Source organism: Helianthus annuus, chromosome 17 (assembly GCF_002127325.2).
Source record: "Helianthus annuus cultivar XRQ/B chromosome 17, HanXRQr2.0-SUNRISE, whole genome shotgun sequence".
NCBI classification, from domain to species: Eukaryota; Viridiplantae; Streptophyta; class Magnoliopsida; order Asterales; family Asteraceae; genus Helianthus; species Helianthus annuus.
In genome coordinates this window covers 166,594,831-166,612,980 of record NC_035449.2, presented here as the reverse complement: position 1 = coordinate 166,612,980, position 18,150 = coordinate 166,594,831, and the positions used below count along the sequence as shown (strand labels likewise).

At 36.4% G+C, this 18,150-nt stretch overlaps 1 protein-coding gene and 1 long non-coding RNA gene across 3 annotated transcripts in view; one reads left to right on the top strand and one right to left on the bottom strand.

The window, feature by feature from the left end:
* The window catches only part of LOC110930772, a 34,489-nt gene extending 22,959 nt beyond the window's left edge, over nt 1-11,530 (bottom strand). The window contains exons 1-2 of one of the 2 annotated variants that reach the window (XM_022174146.2): nt 11,113-11,530; nt 7,958-8,443 (exon numbers count right to left, since the gene is read on the bottom strand). In XM_022174146.2, the coding sequence (XP_022029838.2) occupies nt 7,958-8,443; nt 11,113-11,167 (541 nt within the window). In that variant the 5' untranslated portion in view covers nt 11,168-11,530. The remainder of the gene's footprint in view (nt 1-7,957; nt 8,444-11,112) is intronic. The other variant, XM_035986931.1, reaches the window with a different exon arrangement.
* Nucleotides 11,531-16,542: 5,012 nt separating this feature from the next.
* Nucleotides 16,543-17,743, top strand: LOC118489228. Its single transcript, XR_004886820.1, has 3 exons — nt 16,543-16,609; nt 17,110-17,179; nt 17,557-17,743. It is a non-coding gene; the product is annotated as an uncharacterized LOC118489228 (long non-coding RNA).
* Nucleotides 17,744-18,150: the final 407 nt, after the last annotated feature.

The following is an 18,150-nucleotide window of genomic DNA, read 5'->3' as shown; positions in this document are numbered from 1 at the left end:
CTTAAAAACTTCAAACACATCATCGTAGGACTATGAATATAAAACACAATATGATAATCAACATAAAACACACCAATGTTAGTCATTCGATAATCAAAGCCTAATCATCTAAAATATAACACAAAACCTACAAATATAGTGTTTTAGTAATTTCCACTATGTCATTTGTGGGTTTTGAGTGTGTTTTATGGTTGATATTATGATGTTTTATTACTTTTTACCATTTGTAGGAAAAATGGACTTTGTAGCCAACTCCCACCCTTATCATTAATTCAATTAATTAAAAACTTCCCATAACCGCCACCATAATTATAGGAACTGGATTTTTTTTTTAAAAAAAATCTATATAAACACCATTCAGCAAGTATATAACACCATTCAGCAAGTATATAACACCATTCAGTAAGTATATAACATCATTCAGCAAGTATATAACACCATTCAGCAAGTATATAACACCATTCAGCAAGTATATAACACCATTCAGTAAGTATATAACACCATTCATGGACTAAACATCTGATCGAAACATATTTTTTTTCTCTATATAAGTATAGCAATATGGTACTCATATTAAAGATAAAAAAACCCTCGTTATTATGGTGTAATTTTTTCTTTAAAAAAAGTTACGTATAAAAAGTTATTGACATTTAAAAAAGACGGGGGAAGTTACATGTGCATTAATGTTAGTTTCTTAATTTAAAAATGTTAAATTTACTTATATACCCTTAATCTTGAAAATTAATATGTTTAATAGTAAATATTATTTACAATTTTGCCATTATGATCTCAACCATTAGATCAAAGATCTAATGGTGTAGATTCTTTGTTACCTTTCTCACAAAAAAAAAACCTTTTTTTTTACAGGAACCTCTACCTATATATATATATATATATATATGTAGAGAAAGTATAATGTACTTCAAGGCTTAACCTACAATAACATACATGACAAAAAATATAACGTGCGTTATTATCATAGAATGTGCGTGATTATAGTCCCATGCGTGATTATGTGGTCCCATGCGTGATTATGTGGTCCCATGCGTGATTATACATCTGATCCAACGGTTACCATTGTCTCCTACGTGATGCATGATAAGGCTTTTTGTATGTTAACCTTACTCTATATATATATATATATATATATATATATATATATATAGGGGAGAGTTCATTGGGGAACACTAAAAAAGTGGGGAACGGGGGAACACTCTTAAAAATTATACTTAGTATGTTAAAAAAAATGTTTTTCTAACTTTTTTCAGCGCTTTTTCTTATAAATACAAGTAGAAACATTTTTGATAAAAAAATCAAAAACTAAAAATATAAAAAAATGTTTAAAAAACAGTTATATCTTATAGAATTAACTTAACATGTTAAAAATATTTTTTTTTTAAATTTTTCAGCGCTTTTCTTTATAAAAAAGAGGAGAAACTAGTCTAGCAAAAAAAATTATTTTTTCTAAAAAAACATTTTTTAGCCTTTTTTTAATTGTTTTTTTTAATATTTTTAGTTTTTGATTTTTTTTTGTTAAAAATACTTCTACAAGTATATATAAGGAGAAGCGTCGAAAAAGATTTTTAAAAAAAATTATTTTAACATGTTAAGTTAAATTTTTAAGAGTGTTCCCCTGTTCCCCACTTTTTTAGTGTTCTCCAATGAACCTCACACACTATATATATATATATATATATATATATATATATATATATATATATATATATATATATATATATATATATATGTTGTATTATCTCAGCAGATGTAATTCAAGGAAATCAATATACCATAATCACTTTTAGTTTATTTGTTTCTATGAGATAACCGTTTGTGCGTGTATGTTGTTTGCTTCTAGGTATTGCTTTGAAACCCATCAATAATTTGGTTATCTCTGTTCGATATTGATGCATGATATTTGTATTCAACTCATAAATTCTTATGAATTTGACAATTGGGTTCAAATTTATTTTTGTTATATTGTTTGGTCATGATTGCGATTCCACCCTTGAGAGACCCTAAAAGTGCAGTAGATGGCTTGTTTTGGCGATTTGTTAAAATATGCATCTACATGTTACAATTCTATTGTTACAAGTTAATACCTACTACTTGTTCTCAATTTTCTAATGTTACTGGACATGCTGGAGCACAATTGGACTTATTTGTGGACTATTGGGCTGCTGCATTATTGGGCTTACATGACTGAAGATAGAATATAGAAGATAGAAGACAGAAGGCCTGGTTGGTTGTTAGTTGTTATAACCATCCATCCGGGTTTACCGAATAATAGTTAAAGACCCGGGTCACTATAAATATGTGTACCCGGGTACTGTGACACCTAACTCGTTCATTCACGAAGATATTTGTTTAGGTGCTGTTTGTTTTTCAGAGGTAAAACGTCTGCAGTCTGCGGACCACATCTGCAGACATCTGCAGCTGAAGAGGTGGACCAAACCTCTGCAGTCTGCAAGAAGAAGACTGTTTGTTTTTTAACTTAACAAAGCAAAGATCTGCTGAAAATTCCGAACAATTATCACAGTTTAACATGATCACTTTCCGAACAATTCTCACAGTTTAACAAACTTATGAACCTAAATTATAGGTCAAAAAAATCCCGCCTTCTCATGTGAACATACATACATCTTCTCAACAATACAACAGATCAATTTTTCAATCAATCATAACAAAACTCTCAAAAACAAGAACCTACTCGAGAAATTCAACAATCAAATCCACAAAACATAATTCAATCACTAACCTGAAACCCTAACTTTCGACAAGAACAACCGAAGATGATTATGCTGTGAAATGGAGTCCAATGGAAAGGGGACAGAGAGTTGAGCAGAAAGAGCAAAAACCTGAACAGAGGTGGAGCTGGGATGGTTAGGGTTTTAACTGAGCACAACTATGTGAACAGAGGTGGAGATGGAGATCGATGTGGTGGTTCGACGGTGGTCCGGTGGGTTCGACGGAGATACGCTGGCTTCGACGGTGGTACGTTGCCTTCGGCGGTTGTACGGTCTCTTCGACGGTGAACGAGGGGGCGACGGAGGTGGAGGTCGACGTGGGGGCCGGTGGAGGAGGTGGAGCTCGACTTGGGCGGCGGCGGAGGTGGAGATGCGGCTGGAGAAGGTGGAGGTTTGCTGGAGAAGGAAGCTAGGGTTTGAAGAATGTGTTTTGAAGAGTTTTAAAGAGATAAGGCCATGTATGCCCGAGGAAGTGCTTCAGCAGACATTTTTTAATGTATTCTCTTTTAAAAAACAAACAGGCTGCAGGTTCCAACATCTGCGCGTTGTCTGCGTGGGGCAGACAAAAAAGGTTCTGAAATGCTTTCTGACAAAAACAAACACCACCGTAGTGTTTCTCTCTCTAAACAATTAGGGTTTGTTACCTCTGATTCATCCTGTATCAGAGAATTGTGTGTTTAGATCCTTGTGTTGTAGTGAGATCATATAATTGAGAATCTTGTAGTGAGAGTTGTGAGTATAACAGAGTCTGAATCATTTCGTTGTAATTGTTGAGTTCTATTTCTGGGTAAATAACACCAAGGGTCTGTTTGGTATGGGGTAATCGAATGGACGGGGGAATGGAATGGACGAGGTAATGGAATGGACGAGATAATGGAATGGATGAGATAATGAAATTGATCATTACTATTCCATGTCTTGTTTGGTTACCATGTGTGAATGGAATGAATAATTACTTTTTTTGTTTGGTATGCGAAAAAGACGAAGGAATAAAATCAGATGGCGGTGGTCAGTGATGGGCGATGATGGGGCGTGGTGCTAGGTGTCAGTTGTAGCGGTGGCGGTTGGCGGTGGTGGGTGGAGACAGCGGCAGATGGTGACAACGGTGGTGGTGGTGGATGACGGTGGAGGTAGGTGGCGGTGGTGGCAGGGGTGGTCAGAGGTGGTAGCAGCGGCGACGGTGGTCGGAGGTGGCGGTGGGTGGTGGCGGTTGATAGCGGTGGCGGCGGTGGTGGCGGCTGTGATCGGAGGTGGCAGTGGCAAGGATGGCGGCGATGATCGAAGGTGGATGGTGGCGATGATCTGAGGTGGCAGTGGCGACGGCGGTGGCGAGAACGAATGTGGGTGGCGGCGGTCGGTGGTGGCAGCGGCGGTGGCGGGTGGCGGCGAAGGTGGGTGAGGCGGCGGATGACGGTGGTGGTGGTGGTGGTGTGTGAAAGCAACGGTGGTGGGTTGTAGTGTTGTTAATGAAGGGTGAAGAGAGAATGGAATGGAAAAAAAAAAACAGGGGGGGACGGATGGAATGATTTTGAGGGAATGGAATGCATTTTGGAATGGACGATTCTATTCCATCGACCAACCAAACACTCTTTTCTTCATCCCCACAATGATCCATTCCATTCCACCTCTCATTCATGCGTATCAAACGCTACCTAAAGTTTGGGTATCCGGTCAGTGTTGTTCTTTTTTGATACCTGTTGTTTTGACACGATTTGATATGATTCATGTCTATAGTTGGTCAGTCTTATGTCTATGTAACCAATTGAATACTTATATCAAATATCTCTTTAACAAGTTGCAATCCTACTTAAATAATAATTTTATGTTTAAGCACTTGAATGGGTCCAGTCATATGCATTTGATTCGCATTCGTTTTGGTGTAACAGAAGTCAGATGATACAACACCTTACTTACTTACCCTACCCATCTAGCTAGTTACTTGGGTTTCTGAATGACTTGATGCAAGTAATCAATACTATTGTTATTCTAGCTATGGTCTTAAAAGATCTGGAATCTTCAAATTTATAAGACTTAATAGATCCTATGCTCATGACACCCTAAGGTGGATTTTGGAGAGGACCCATTTTGCATTTTTCTTCCTTTTCAAATTATACTATCTACTTCTCAAGTTTCATTGAATGAGTAAGAGAAATGATTTGGAAGGAAGTAAAAAAATGGTGTTTAAGAGTGGTTTTGTTTTGGTATTAAAAGAAGTAGAAGGAAAGAAACGAAGGTTTTCTTCCTTTGTTTTTCTTCGCCGATCATTCACAAATCTCGGCTTACAGTTCCATTCTTCATATGTGTTTTTTTTTTCATTTTTCATATGTGTTTTTTTTTTGGTTAGAGGTAAACCTTAATATTGGTCTGATTCATTTTTTCGTTGTTTTTTTTTTGTTGTTATTTTGTGATTTGATTTTGATATCTAAAGGATTAAATCACCAACAGCAGAGGAAACGAACTTTGATTGACTAGGTTTGCGGAATTCTGGGATTAATCGGAGAGATAAGGTGGAGTGGGGTAGTACTCTATTTTATTATGGATGCTATTAAATGTACCCCTCCTCTCACATAGTTACGGGTGGAGCCAGTCACTTTCTCTCACAAAGCGGGTATAACTTTTTGTTAGAACGGCGAATTTCACATTGAACTGGGTGGCCGCAGGTCGGCTTGCGAGACCGACCCTGGTTCGAGAACACACAGAGTTTCTCCATAGAGTCATACCACCTGCTTAACCGGCCCAAGCCGCGTTCTCAGAGGAACCATAACCCCTAATACCAGTTGCGTCACCACAAGAGTCGAAACTGTATGGCGTAACGCAGGTTGGACAAAACCCCCCATGTGGCATTCATTGCCATGCCAACTCCACTAAGCGGAGCGGCTAAGGGGGTGTAACTAGTAAGAGAGGTGGGGAGGGGAGGTGGGTTACATTTGGAAAAAGCCTTTATATATTCCATTCTTGAGTTTTGTGGTACATATTTTATATTTATGTCTCATTCCTTCTGTAATAAAAACTTCTTTAGGGAACATCTTTTTTTTTTCTTTTTAACTTTTTAATAAGCAAATGATTTGGTCTAGCTTTGACCATCTTGATTATTTCTGCAGATTGTTGGGATCTTTTAGTATTTCTTTGTGTTAGAGATTAACACTTGCTCGTAAGAGTTTTGGTTGGGTTGTGGTGCAAGGTTTTTGATATTTTTTACCACCCAAAAGTTGTTGAATTTACTACCCATTTTATACCACAGAAGCCTGTTATCATTTTTTGAGTCAAATATTTTCTTTTGCATAATTGTGTCTTTTGAGTAAAAAAAGTAAATGGCTGAATGCTATGCGGTTTAGCTAACCGGAAGATCAACAAGTATAACCAATCTTGTGATGGTATTGTGCTATTGATTAATACTAGCAAATGGATTAAAATTGAAAAAAAAGGTTTTGATGGTATGCTGCTAAACTATAAAGCTGTTAAAAGGATGGGTAACTCAGGAAGTCAATGCAACGATGAAAGTCAAAGTCTTAGTAAATATCTAATGCTAATTAAAGTTGTTGATTGGAAGGTCAACAAAATGGTTAGTATAGTATAATCCAATTGATGCTGTTAAAGAAAAATGGATCAGTAATAAAAAACATATGAGCCAGAGTCAATTTGATGGTCAATTGTCTAATTGGAAAAAGTTTATGCTATTGCTGCATCAGGTTACACATGATAAAAGAAGTTTGTTCGTGGTACAAGAAGGCAATGTTATAATCGGATACAGAAGCCTTAAAGATGGGTCAAAATGAAATTAGTGTTGATGCAACTATGTGCAATGGTCTTGAAGGGGTATGGTCCTAAATCCTGCGCCGACCAAATGAGCTAGTCTTTTGTCGCGAGCGAGACCATTACCCAAAGTAAGCCAAAGCCTCGGCTTCCTCGACCTTGCGCCGACTACAAGGGTGTGCTCCCAGTCGCGCGCGAGGTCAGGACCAAGACAGAACCATATCTAACACTTGGTTCCTTTGACAAAAGGTTTGCCTGCCTTCCTTGACCTTGCGCCGACTGCACGGATGTACCCGAGTCGTGCGGAGGGAAGAAGCGCAGGTAAATATTGGACAAGTACAAAAGGTATAAACGGCAAAGCAATGGGCCAATGGGCGTTCAACAAGCTGTATCCGATCATACTGCACGATAAACAATCGTACAGGAGATAAAAGGTACACGAGGACGTACACGTGGCACCAATCAGTGTGCGCCGATCACTGCTCCACGATCTCCACTTAGCTGCTGATGACAAACCAGACAACAAGGACAATCTTCAGGACACGTGGATCCATTTAGCATGTGCCAACTACCCTCTCCCCTGGAATCACTAACGGTCGTGACAGAGGGAGCAGAATGGATATTCCTTGCTGTCGTCCTCAGGCCCAAGGCCCATCAGCCAATCTCCTTCACAAACTACCTCGGTTATAAATAGAGAACTTCACCTCTAGGTTTAAGGATCGTTCCCTTGCTCTCTCACTTAATGCACACACTATTATCCCCAAAACCGATACTTATTCATACGCCGGAAGGTGGTTACAAGGAGATACCCCCTATTCTCCTCCTTGTAACGAGCTTACGGTGTGTTGATTGTTTTGCAGGATCATCTTGGCTGTTTTGACGAGAACGAAAGAAGATTGACCTTATTTTGTCGAGGCACAAACCACAATTTACTCGCCAGATTAGTTTGTTGTTTCTTCATTGACGCCCACGATGGTTTGTTTTGCAATTAATTGAAAGAATGGTAGCTTATGTTGGGAAAACTCAATAATAGTCAACATCACATTGACTTTGGCCTAAAGTTGATATGATAAAAGATTAGGTTTAAGTTATCAATAATTGGCACTTTAGATTTACTCACGGCTGGTTCTGGATGGAGATATATGAATCGAACAATCAAAAGTCAACAGATGTGTTCAAAAAAGTTCTAAATCAAGGCTAAATAGATTCTACTTCAGGAGTGAAGATATAAACATTTCAGACCTTGACTACGAATTCTACTAACTGTCACATGCTACCCTGCCACAACGGCGCAAAATCCTAGTTATATTTTAATTCGACGCCTTATAAAATGTATAATTAAAATGTCTTTAGTTTCGCAAACCGAAATATTTGAGATTAAAGATATGTAACACACTAAAGAATTGGTGAGAAAAAAAAGAGAAGAATATAAAGCAACCACCAACAAATATACTTACGGCAAAAATCAGCGTCGATGCATTCTGTTAGGAACCAACGTCGAGTCACATCTGTCCAACCGTCTTCGTCAGCCATTTTTGGAGAATTAGCATACAAATATTCCATGGTGTCATGCTTACGAAATATAGTAGCCATGTGGAGTGGCATCATGTTCCTTCCGTTTGGGATATTTAGCAAGTTTTCGTTCGCATTCACCAACATCTCAGTCAATGTCCTGTTCCCAGCTGATGCTGCGAAACTTAGGACTGTGTTACCATCTTTATTTTGCAGCTCTAGGTCCTCCTCCTTCATTATATTCAAAAGTTCTTCCACACAACTGATGTTCTGGACTGAAACCGCAATATGAAGTGCAGTTTCCCAATTTTCCGTGATGCTACACCTAACCAGCTTTTCTTGTTTACTTAGGATTACATTTGCAGATTTCCAATTTCCCTTAATTAAAGCAATATAAAGAGGAATACATATATTGTTGTAGTCTTCACTACCTACAAAATTTCAAAGCAATGTAAATTCTTAATCACATGTTCTACATTTAGGTCAAAGACAAATTATTAGTCCTAGTACTTCAACATTTTTAGTATCTCTCTATTGTTCTACAAATGTACCAACTGAATTCTTAGACATGCATGCTAATTCCAGTGACAAATGAAGTCTCCCAACTACCACACGAATTTTAAATTCTCAAACAATAATACACCTTTTATTTTACTTAATTTAAGTATAATACTCCTATATTTTTTTTAGTTTTAGAAGAATTAACATGTTACGTAATTACAAGTGCGTATGTTCTTCATCACATCACATGAGCACTCATATATATACCTATATAGGGGAGGATTATCTTGAGAACACTAAATATTGCGAGAACTGTGAAAACGAATGAAAAAACAATCAAAACCATTTTTTTTTTAAATACAAACCTCGTTGTAATTAAAATACAACATCAAAAAAAGAATTTACAACATCAAATAATTCGTTTCCCCTCTCAAAATCACTCTCATAAGATTTTTACACATGTGTAAATATAACAAATTTACAGATGTGTAAATGGCAAACTTACATATGTGTAAATTTTCTTTATTTACGAATTCATTTTAATTTAAACGTGTAAATTAAATTTCTAACATTGTATTCGAATAATAATGATAAGTGTAAAAAGAAATTTGAATTTCGAATTGTTTTTGAATAAGTTCTTGCGGTTTTTATATTAGTTAACACGGTTTTTATATTTGTACATACGTGTGTTCTTGTACAAATATAATTAAGCTAGAAAGGAAGGAATGAGGTGACAATGTGAGAGTTTTATTGGAAAAAGTATTTGTATCCATTTACTATTTTTCAAATTTAAATAACTCTTATATACTTCACTTTGTTTCTTAAGTATACCATAAAACTAAACATTTTTTTATTTTAGTATGTGAATAGTGTCCATATATTTCTTTTATAAAAAGTGACCTTTTTAAGTGTATAACATTCCCTGAATAACTATGAAATTAAATTATTTTACAAAATATTGTTATATGTTCATGTCTGAAACAATCTTTTGATTATGAAAAGTAGAATGTTAATATCATATTTTTTCATAGTGTGCTGTTATGGCACAAAAAAATGTGTTCCTAAAAAGTCATCTTAATAAAAAAAAAAAAAAAAAACCTTTGTTTAATGGTATAACAACAAAGTTATTTACGTAATATACTATACTTTAGAAAAGTCATCTTAATACTAAAGTTGTATGATTTTAGAAAATTGAAGGAACTAGCATACAATATAAAACATTGTTGGTAATTTTAGTGTTGTCGACATATTTTGGTGGTATTGGATTAGCTTATTGACTAAGTCGATCTTATTAAAATTAAACGAGTTAGGAGATGCGAGAATGCAGACTTGATTTAATTTAATAAGATCGGGTATTGGTTTTGTTTTTATCAAATTTAATATATAATTTGATGAGCCTTATCAATAGCTTAATCTGAATTGGGCTTGATGGTTAAATCAATTGGGCTTAATGGTTAAGTTAGGTGTTTACACTTATTAAGCCTTTTGATAATTATTGGGCCTTATTAATGGATCCAACATAGGTTATGGGTGTGATTGTTTTCAAAACCAGAAACTAATTGTTTGATGGTTCGCATAGTAACACAACGAACAGATGTATGATTTTCTTGGTAGACGTCAAGTCTGATCGAACACAGTCAAGGGGTATGGTTTAATTCTCATACAAAAAATAAGTTCGTTCTTGTAAAACCTGTTGGTCTTATCCGGTTAAACATTTGTGTGTAGCCACAAATAGTTTGATCCGAAAGTGTATCACGATTCCAAAAGGAATCCAAGTGTATTTGGCTAAGATGATCTCTTCAAGTTTCGGTTCATTTAACGAATTCGGTAATTGTATTCGTTAGCAAATCAGGTAAGTATCAACAGAAATTGGTAGAACTAGTGTTTAAAAAAGTTGCCACCAAATTAACTGTATCCATCAAAATAATTGGTCAATAATAAAAGTTTTGTTTACTACACTTTTTTGGAGAGGTCATATATAAAACAGTAACTGAAAATCGCGAGAAAACAACTATCAAAGATTACTGAGCAATTAAATATAATTGATTACTAATTAATTATTTATTAAACTTCTAAACAACAAAGTGGTAACATGTAACATGTGTGTAGTTACATATTGGCACTATTTTGTTACTTATCAACACTTGTGTATTAGAACCGCACGCACACACTCTCTCTCCATATATATATAGCGTGGAGGATTCAAATAAAAAGAAATTCTTTATAAGAAAAAAAAATTTCAACTAATAAAAATGTTTCATTTAATATTTGTATTTAACCAGTAAATTTTTTTTGATGTTTTATTTTAATAATAAAGATAAGTATAAAAAGAAAATATAAATTTGACTTATTTTTTATCAAGTTTTTGCAATTCTCACAAAATACATGTGTTATCGTTTTAATTGAGTAATTTACCCTTTATATGTGTGTTTGTGTGCGTTTTTTAAGTATTATTTTCAAGGACAAAGAAAATGTTTATCTAGTTTTGAGGAGGGGCATCACCATGGTTAAAAAAAGAAAAAAAAAAGATGCTGAACTGTTAAAAAGAAGTTTTCACTTAAATAAAGTGTACAAGATTCGCCAAAATAATACAACTTACTATCAAGTAGATCCCGAAGAGGAAGTTTTGGTGGTTGCTGATTTGTACTCATCATCTTGATGCTTATCGTATCCTGCACGTACAATTATGTCATGAATAACTAAATTGATATTATATCATCATTCTACCGGTTGTGAGGCTTGGAAGGGCTAAAGCCTAATGCCCAAGCCACGTAGACATGGGGATGGCCGACGGTGGCCTTTAACCCACGACAATGGGGCGCAGAAGGGAGGCATCGGGTAGATTCAGTGGGCTTGAGGGTGTGGAGGGGAATTTGAAGGTTTTTTTTATCCAATCATATCTATCCATCTCGACCTAATACTATATTTCATATAAAACTCAAAGCTCCACAACACTACTTAAAGCCTGTAGGGGTAGAAAAAAGTACTTATATGTGTTGCCTACATACATCACATGACAATACTTTTTCCCCTTTAAAGCCTCTTCATAACAAATAGCTTCATGATCATACAGTTTAAAAATACCTGAAGACGTAAGAGAAGTTCGTTCGCCAACAAGGTATTCCCCGTGTGTTGATAAAAGCTAGACATGAATTTATATACGGAACCTGATAGTCATCTACGTTGAAAACTGCATAACCTATAGATTAATATTTAAATTTAAATCAATTAAAAATAATGTTTGCTGTTCAAAAAATAAAAAATAATGATTCTATTTGTATAACATCATATTCCACCCACTCCTCACCTACCAACCACGTACTAACACCATAAATAATTTTTTTTTAACGCCCAACAAAAAATCATTTTATTCATAGTAGTAAGACGCTACCCACCAAACGTACATACATACAACCACTTTAGCACCACCTCATTACTAAATACAAACTACTAACCAGCAATACTGAACCGACACCAATCCTCCCAAGTTATTGCCGCCATTTTTGACCGATTCTTTACCCAAAGGTACGCCATTTACTTTATCTCATCTAAAATCCTCGTGCTATTCGGAATTGCCTGCCTAAACATCACCTCATTCCTATGCTTCCAAATACTCCAAAACGCAACAAGTATCACTGTATGAAGCGCTTTCCTTTTCTAGCTCATGCTCGCGTTGACCTCGAACTCATGCAGCGACAACAAGTCATTTATACCAAATGCAAAAATAGGAGGAATCGTGCACCAACAAGCTAGATTCTACCACACCGATTGCGAGAATTGGCATGAAACAAACACATGCTCACTCGATTCTACATAATCACCACACAAAACACACAACGGATTTTGTACCGGTATATTTCGATCCAACAGCGCAGCTCTAGTCGGCAGTCGATTCATGTCAGCTCTCCATGCGACGAAACCAACCTTCTTCGGGACCCAGTTGTTCCACTCGAAAACTCTGTCCGGACGGTGCCGGTTAAACGAACCGAGTGTCTTTTTAATGTCTGCCACACTAAACATACCGCTGTTGTCGAACTTCCAGACCCATTTATCATTACCCACAGAGAGGCCCATATCACTGATTAAGCCCATTAACTCTTGTAGCTGATTTACTTCCGCCGCTTCCAAAGCCGGTCGCATCCAGGACCAATTAAAAGTAGGTCCATTCTCTCCTGAACCCAACCGATCGGCAACCAAGCAAACTTTATTAGACTCTGCCTTGAATAAATCAAGGAAGGTGATATAGAAAGGGACTTGATTGGCCTAACTGTCCAGCCAAAATAGGATACTCCTGCCATTTGCCAACACCGCTGAGGAGGCTATTTTCAGATCAATATTAGCGTTGAGAAGAATATGCCGAATACTACAAATATTCTTCCACGGGCCAGCAACTGATTTTTTAACCGGGATATCATTCCACGCCATTGAGTTGTGACGAATAGCCCAAATCACCCTCCTCCACAAAGCATACTTTTCCGTTTTAAACCTCCACCACCATTTAGCCAACATTGCCAGATTTGCATCCCTGAGAGACCCGAAACCCAGTCCCCCGAATTCTATGGGTGCAATTGTTTTTTCCCACGCAACGCAATTCATCCTTGCCTTTTCCTCCGAGCCTCCCCAAAAAAATACTCTTCTAATTCTATCCAATGATTCAAGGACTTTAATCGGAGCTTTAAACAGTGAGAAATAATATGTCGGAAGTGAATTCGATACCGATTTTATTAAGGTTATTCTACCACCATAAGAAAGTGTTTTGGCCTTCCAGATCAATAGTCTATTCTTGAATATGTCTATTACCGATTTCCAATTTCGAACTAAATTCATATTAGCCCCAACTAAAAGACCGAGATGTTTAAACGGGAACGTACCTTGCTTATACCTCAACCGATTCGCCATTTCTTCAACTACGTGCTCACTTACCCCAACCCCAAAAATGCTACACTTAGCAAGGTTTACTTTTAATCCTGAAGCTAAGTAAAAACATCTTAGAAATCGACGAAGATTGATGATATTCGTCGAAGACCACTCACCAACAAACATCACATCATCCACATACATTAAGTGAGACAAATAAGGCCCGTCAGTAGTGACTTTTATCCCTTTGAATAAGCCAGTAAGTTCAGCTTCTTCATAATACCAGACAAGGCCTCCATGGCCATGACAAATAGAAAAGGAGACAGTGCATCTCCCTGGTGAAGCCCGCGAGAACATTCAAACTCCCTGGTTGGTGAACCATTATCTAAAACAAAGGCTTTAGCAGAACGTAGTGTAGCCATAACCCACGCTCGCCACCGAAAAGGGAAATTCATTTGCATCATCATCGAGTCAAGAAACGCCCAATTGACCGAGTCATATGCCTTATTGATGTCAACTTTAAAAAACATACCGCATCGCTTAAACTCTTTTAGCCAGCTCAGTACTTCATTCAGCACAAGGGGCCCATCCATAATGTTTCTTCCCGCCAAAAACGCCGATTGCTGTTCAGAAATTAAGCTCCCTAATACCCCTTCAACCTATTAACGAACACCTTGGATATTACTTTATTTATTACTCCGATAAGACTGATTGCCCTGAAATCCGTTGGACAAACTGGATCCTTAACCTTTGGAATCAAAGCGATGAAAGAAGAGGAACAACACTTATTAAGCGAGCCCTCCTCATAAAACCGATTGAAGAGCTTAATGATATCATCCCAAAGACCCGACCAACATTTTTTATGAACTTAAAATTGAACCCATCCGGTCCCGTAGCATGATCACCATCACATTCCCAAATGGCTGCTTTAATTTCCTCCACAGAAAACTGATTTACTAACATGTGAGCTTCATCCTCAGAAAGTGAAGCAAGATTCGGGCATGCTAACATAGGTCTGCTAGGCATAGGCTCAGTAAACTGATGCCTAAAGAAATTAAACAGAGATTCCTTAATTGACAACGGATTAGTAACCCACACCCCATCAATCATCAACCCATTAAGTTTATTCGTACTGATGATAGAGTTGATAATAAGATGAAAGAAAGAAGAGTTTTCATCCCCTTCTAATGCCCACCTGGCTCTGGAGTTTTGACGCAAGTCCAATTGCTTCAATCGATCAAACTCAGCCATAAAATTCCTGCAGTCCGCTCTTTCGGCCAATTCGTCATCCGAAAGGAATCTTTCCTCAGCCAGGTTTTCAATAAAAGCCAACCTACTCTTTTTCCCGCCATAGATACCTTCCTTGTTAACCTTTTCCACCTTAATCCAAGACTTTATTCAATTTTTCAACCACCGGAATTTAATAGCTAAGGCAAGATCCTCTGGGCCATTAAAAGAAAACGTACCGCAAATTTGTAGTAAATAATCAAGGAAACCAGGGTACTCGAACCATGAATTAAAAAATCTGAACGAAATATGTCCGAAATCAGACTGGACAGTGGATAAAACAATAGGTCGCTGATCGGACACTACTCTGTCGACAGCAGTCACCGAAGCGTTTGGCCACCTCTCCATAAAGCCTAGGCACACCAGAAATCGATCCAATTTGCTTAGTTTTTTACCATTATCTGATATATAAGTGTAATTCCCACCACCCATGTTGTACTCTGTTAAACCAGCCGAAAGGATGAACTGATTAAAAGCGTCAGCATTTGCTCCTACAAAATCAGAATTCAATCGTTCGTGTGCATACCGTACATCATTAAAATCACCCATCATGACCCACAACCCTTGTAGGGAGTTCCTAACCCCCAGTAACTCCAACCAAACCGACCTCCTACTAGCCGCTTCATTAGGCGCATACACATTGACAAAATTAATTTGTGACTGTGATTGAACAAGAGTGCCCGACACAACAATAAAGTATCTGTTATAAACAACATCGTCACATTTGAACACCGCTGGCCACTACATCGTTTTTATTTGTTTTCCTGGAATAGTTCAAAATTATGTTTTTACCCCCACTTAAAATTAAATTTACGCTTTTCCTCAAAGCTAAATATTTCAATTCTGCCCTCCATTCAAAATTACGATTTTACCCGGTTTAAATTTACAATTTTGCCGCTAGTTTTTTTTCCTTAAAATTACGATTTTGCCATTAGCTCAAATACATTTACACTTTTTTTCTCAGCTAAAAATTTCTATTTTGCCCGCGGTTCAAAATTACGATTTTGCCCCGTTTAAATGTACAGTTTTGCCATTAGTTTTTTTTCTCACAGCCAAGTTACGATTTTGCCCTCAACTTAAATTTACATTTTCTCCATCGTTTTTGTTTGTTTCCCCGGTTAAACTACAATTTTGCCCCCAGTGTAAAAATGCAGTCATGCCGGCAGCTGCCTGGCACTCGCTCATTGGTCCATTTAATTTACGATTTTATCCCTGAATTAGAATTATGATTTTGCCCCCAGTTCAAAATAACGTTTTCTCCATCGTTTTAGTTTTTTAGCAAAACTATAAAAGTTTTTGTTTTAATTGGTTGACTCGATTTAATTTTTTTTTGCGTGTCAAGGAGCTGCCTAACACTCGCTCATTGGTCCTGAAAAATTACAGTTTTTCCCTGAGCCCAAAATTATGTTCTTATCATCGTTTTAGTTTTTTTTCCTAGCAAAATTATAGTAGTGTTTTTTTAATTGATTGAGAATTATTCGGCCATCGCCCTGCAATGCGGGCGAGGCATCAACTAGTCTATTATATATAATAAATGAAAGTTATTTGGGCTACATGTCATTTAATTAGGGTATCCTCAGTTCTCTTTTCCCACCCAACAGTACCACTGCCCTTTTCCTTATATAATCTCTCTTCTCACTTCTCCTCTTTCTTTATAAATGCCCAGGGTTCCTTCTCTCTCTATATTCCGGCGATTCAAATTCAAATTTCACAAACCCTGCAAACCTTAATCTTCTTGCAGACGCCACCATAAAATCTTCTTTTGTTCATCGATTACTTCATCAAAAGGTTTGTTCTTCTTTTTTTAGTTGAAATACTTTCATCATTTCCTCTTATTTAGAATAATCCTAATTTCTACTCGTAATCTAATCATATGCTTCCAGGGTTGTTGTCATCGATTGTCATCAAAGTTGAAATCAGCTTAGCTGCGGATAGATTTCTGCCATAAGCTGGTATGTTTGAATATGTTCAGAAATAAGCGTTTTTTTCTTAATGGTGATGATATGAGTATAACATCTGTTGATTATTGATGTTTGAGTATGTTCAGCGATTATTCTTTCTGAAATTAGGGTTTCATTTCCAGTTCTCGAGGTATTATCTGTTTGTAATAGCAGTGGTTCAGCATCTATAGTGGATTCAACATCAGGTGTTTGTTATTATTGTTTGATGTTGTTTGCCATTATTGTTTGATGTTGTTTGCTATTATTGTTTGATGTTGTTTGCTATTGTTGTCAAGTAAGGTAAAAATGGCCATTCTAATTACCTGAATATTGTGTATGATATCCTTTTAATTTTAATCGCGCAATAAGTTTTTTTGGTTTGTTTCTTTCGTATTTCCTTATGATTTGTATGCTATTACGGTTTGATTTTATATTGATCATCACATTATTGGTGAGTACTCGGGAATATTGGATGGTTTTATTAGTTTTATTTTTGGTATTTTTTGATGCAGTTGAAGGGATCATTTGAGTGAAATCAATGTTGATTTATCAGAAGATGCAGTTGAAGATATCTTAATTAAGGTAATAATTGTATTACATCCTGTTGAAAAATAGAATTGATAAATTTAGGGAAAGTGTGGTTGAAAGATGATAACCCAACAATGGAGCATTTCATTCTACAGGTTCGATAAATTAAGGGTATTCTCATATAATTCTTCCTCGATTGATCCAATGAAGTGGCACTTTGGACATCTTTTGTCTTCAAACTTCAAACTTCTTAGATAATAGATGTTTGAAGAACAACAGATTTCCAAAGTGCGGATTCTTTGGAAGCAGCCATGAACCATTATATGAGAATACCTTTAATTTATCAAACCTGTAGAATGAGATGCTCCACCGTTGGGTTGTCATCTTTCAACCTCACTTTCCCTAAATTTATCAATTCTATTTTTCAACAGGATGTAATACAATTATAAAGACTGATGGTTATAACAGCTGATCATGCTAAGGACTGTTATAATTAACCACTGCTCCTTATAAAGACTGATGGACTTAAATACTGATGAGGCCTATCCACTGATGTAGATAAATCTCTGTTAAAGTTCCATGTGCTAAGGACTGTTATAACTAATCACTACTCCTTATATAATCATCGTTCCAGTATCATTGTTCCAACATCGTTGTTTCAATCAAGCTTCCCATCACACATCAATCTTTCAATATCGACGTTGCAATATAATTGGTGCAACATCGTTAAAGGTTGTATGTGCTACCTTTTTTGATGGGAGAGTTGTGGTTTCCTTTGATAATGGTATGTGTTTTTTTTTTTTTTTTTTTTTTTTTTTTTTTACTAAAGTTTTGTTATATGAGTTGTGACTAAATGATGATTGTGAATGATCTGCTGCAAATGATGATAATGATGATGATGATGTAGAAGCTGCAGTACTTCCTTCTAAAGTATTTGGTCTTTCCTGCCTTCTTTGTATTTAAAAAATCATAAAGTTTGTTTTATCGCAGCTTTTTATGAACAAAGTTAAGTATCAAGTATATGA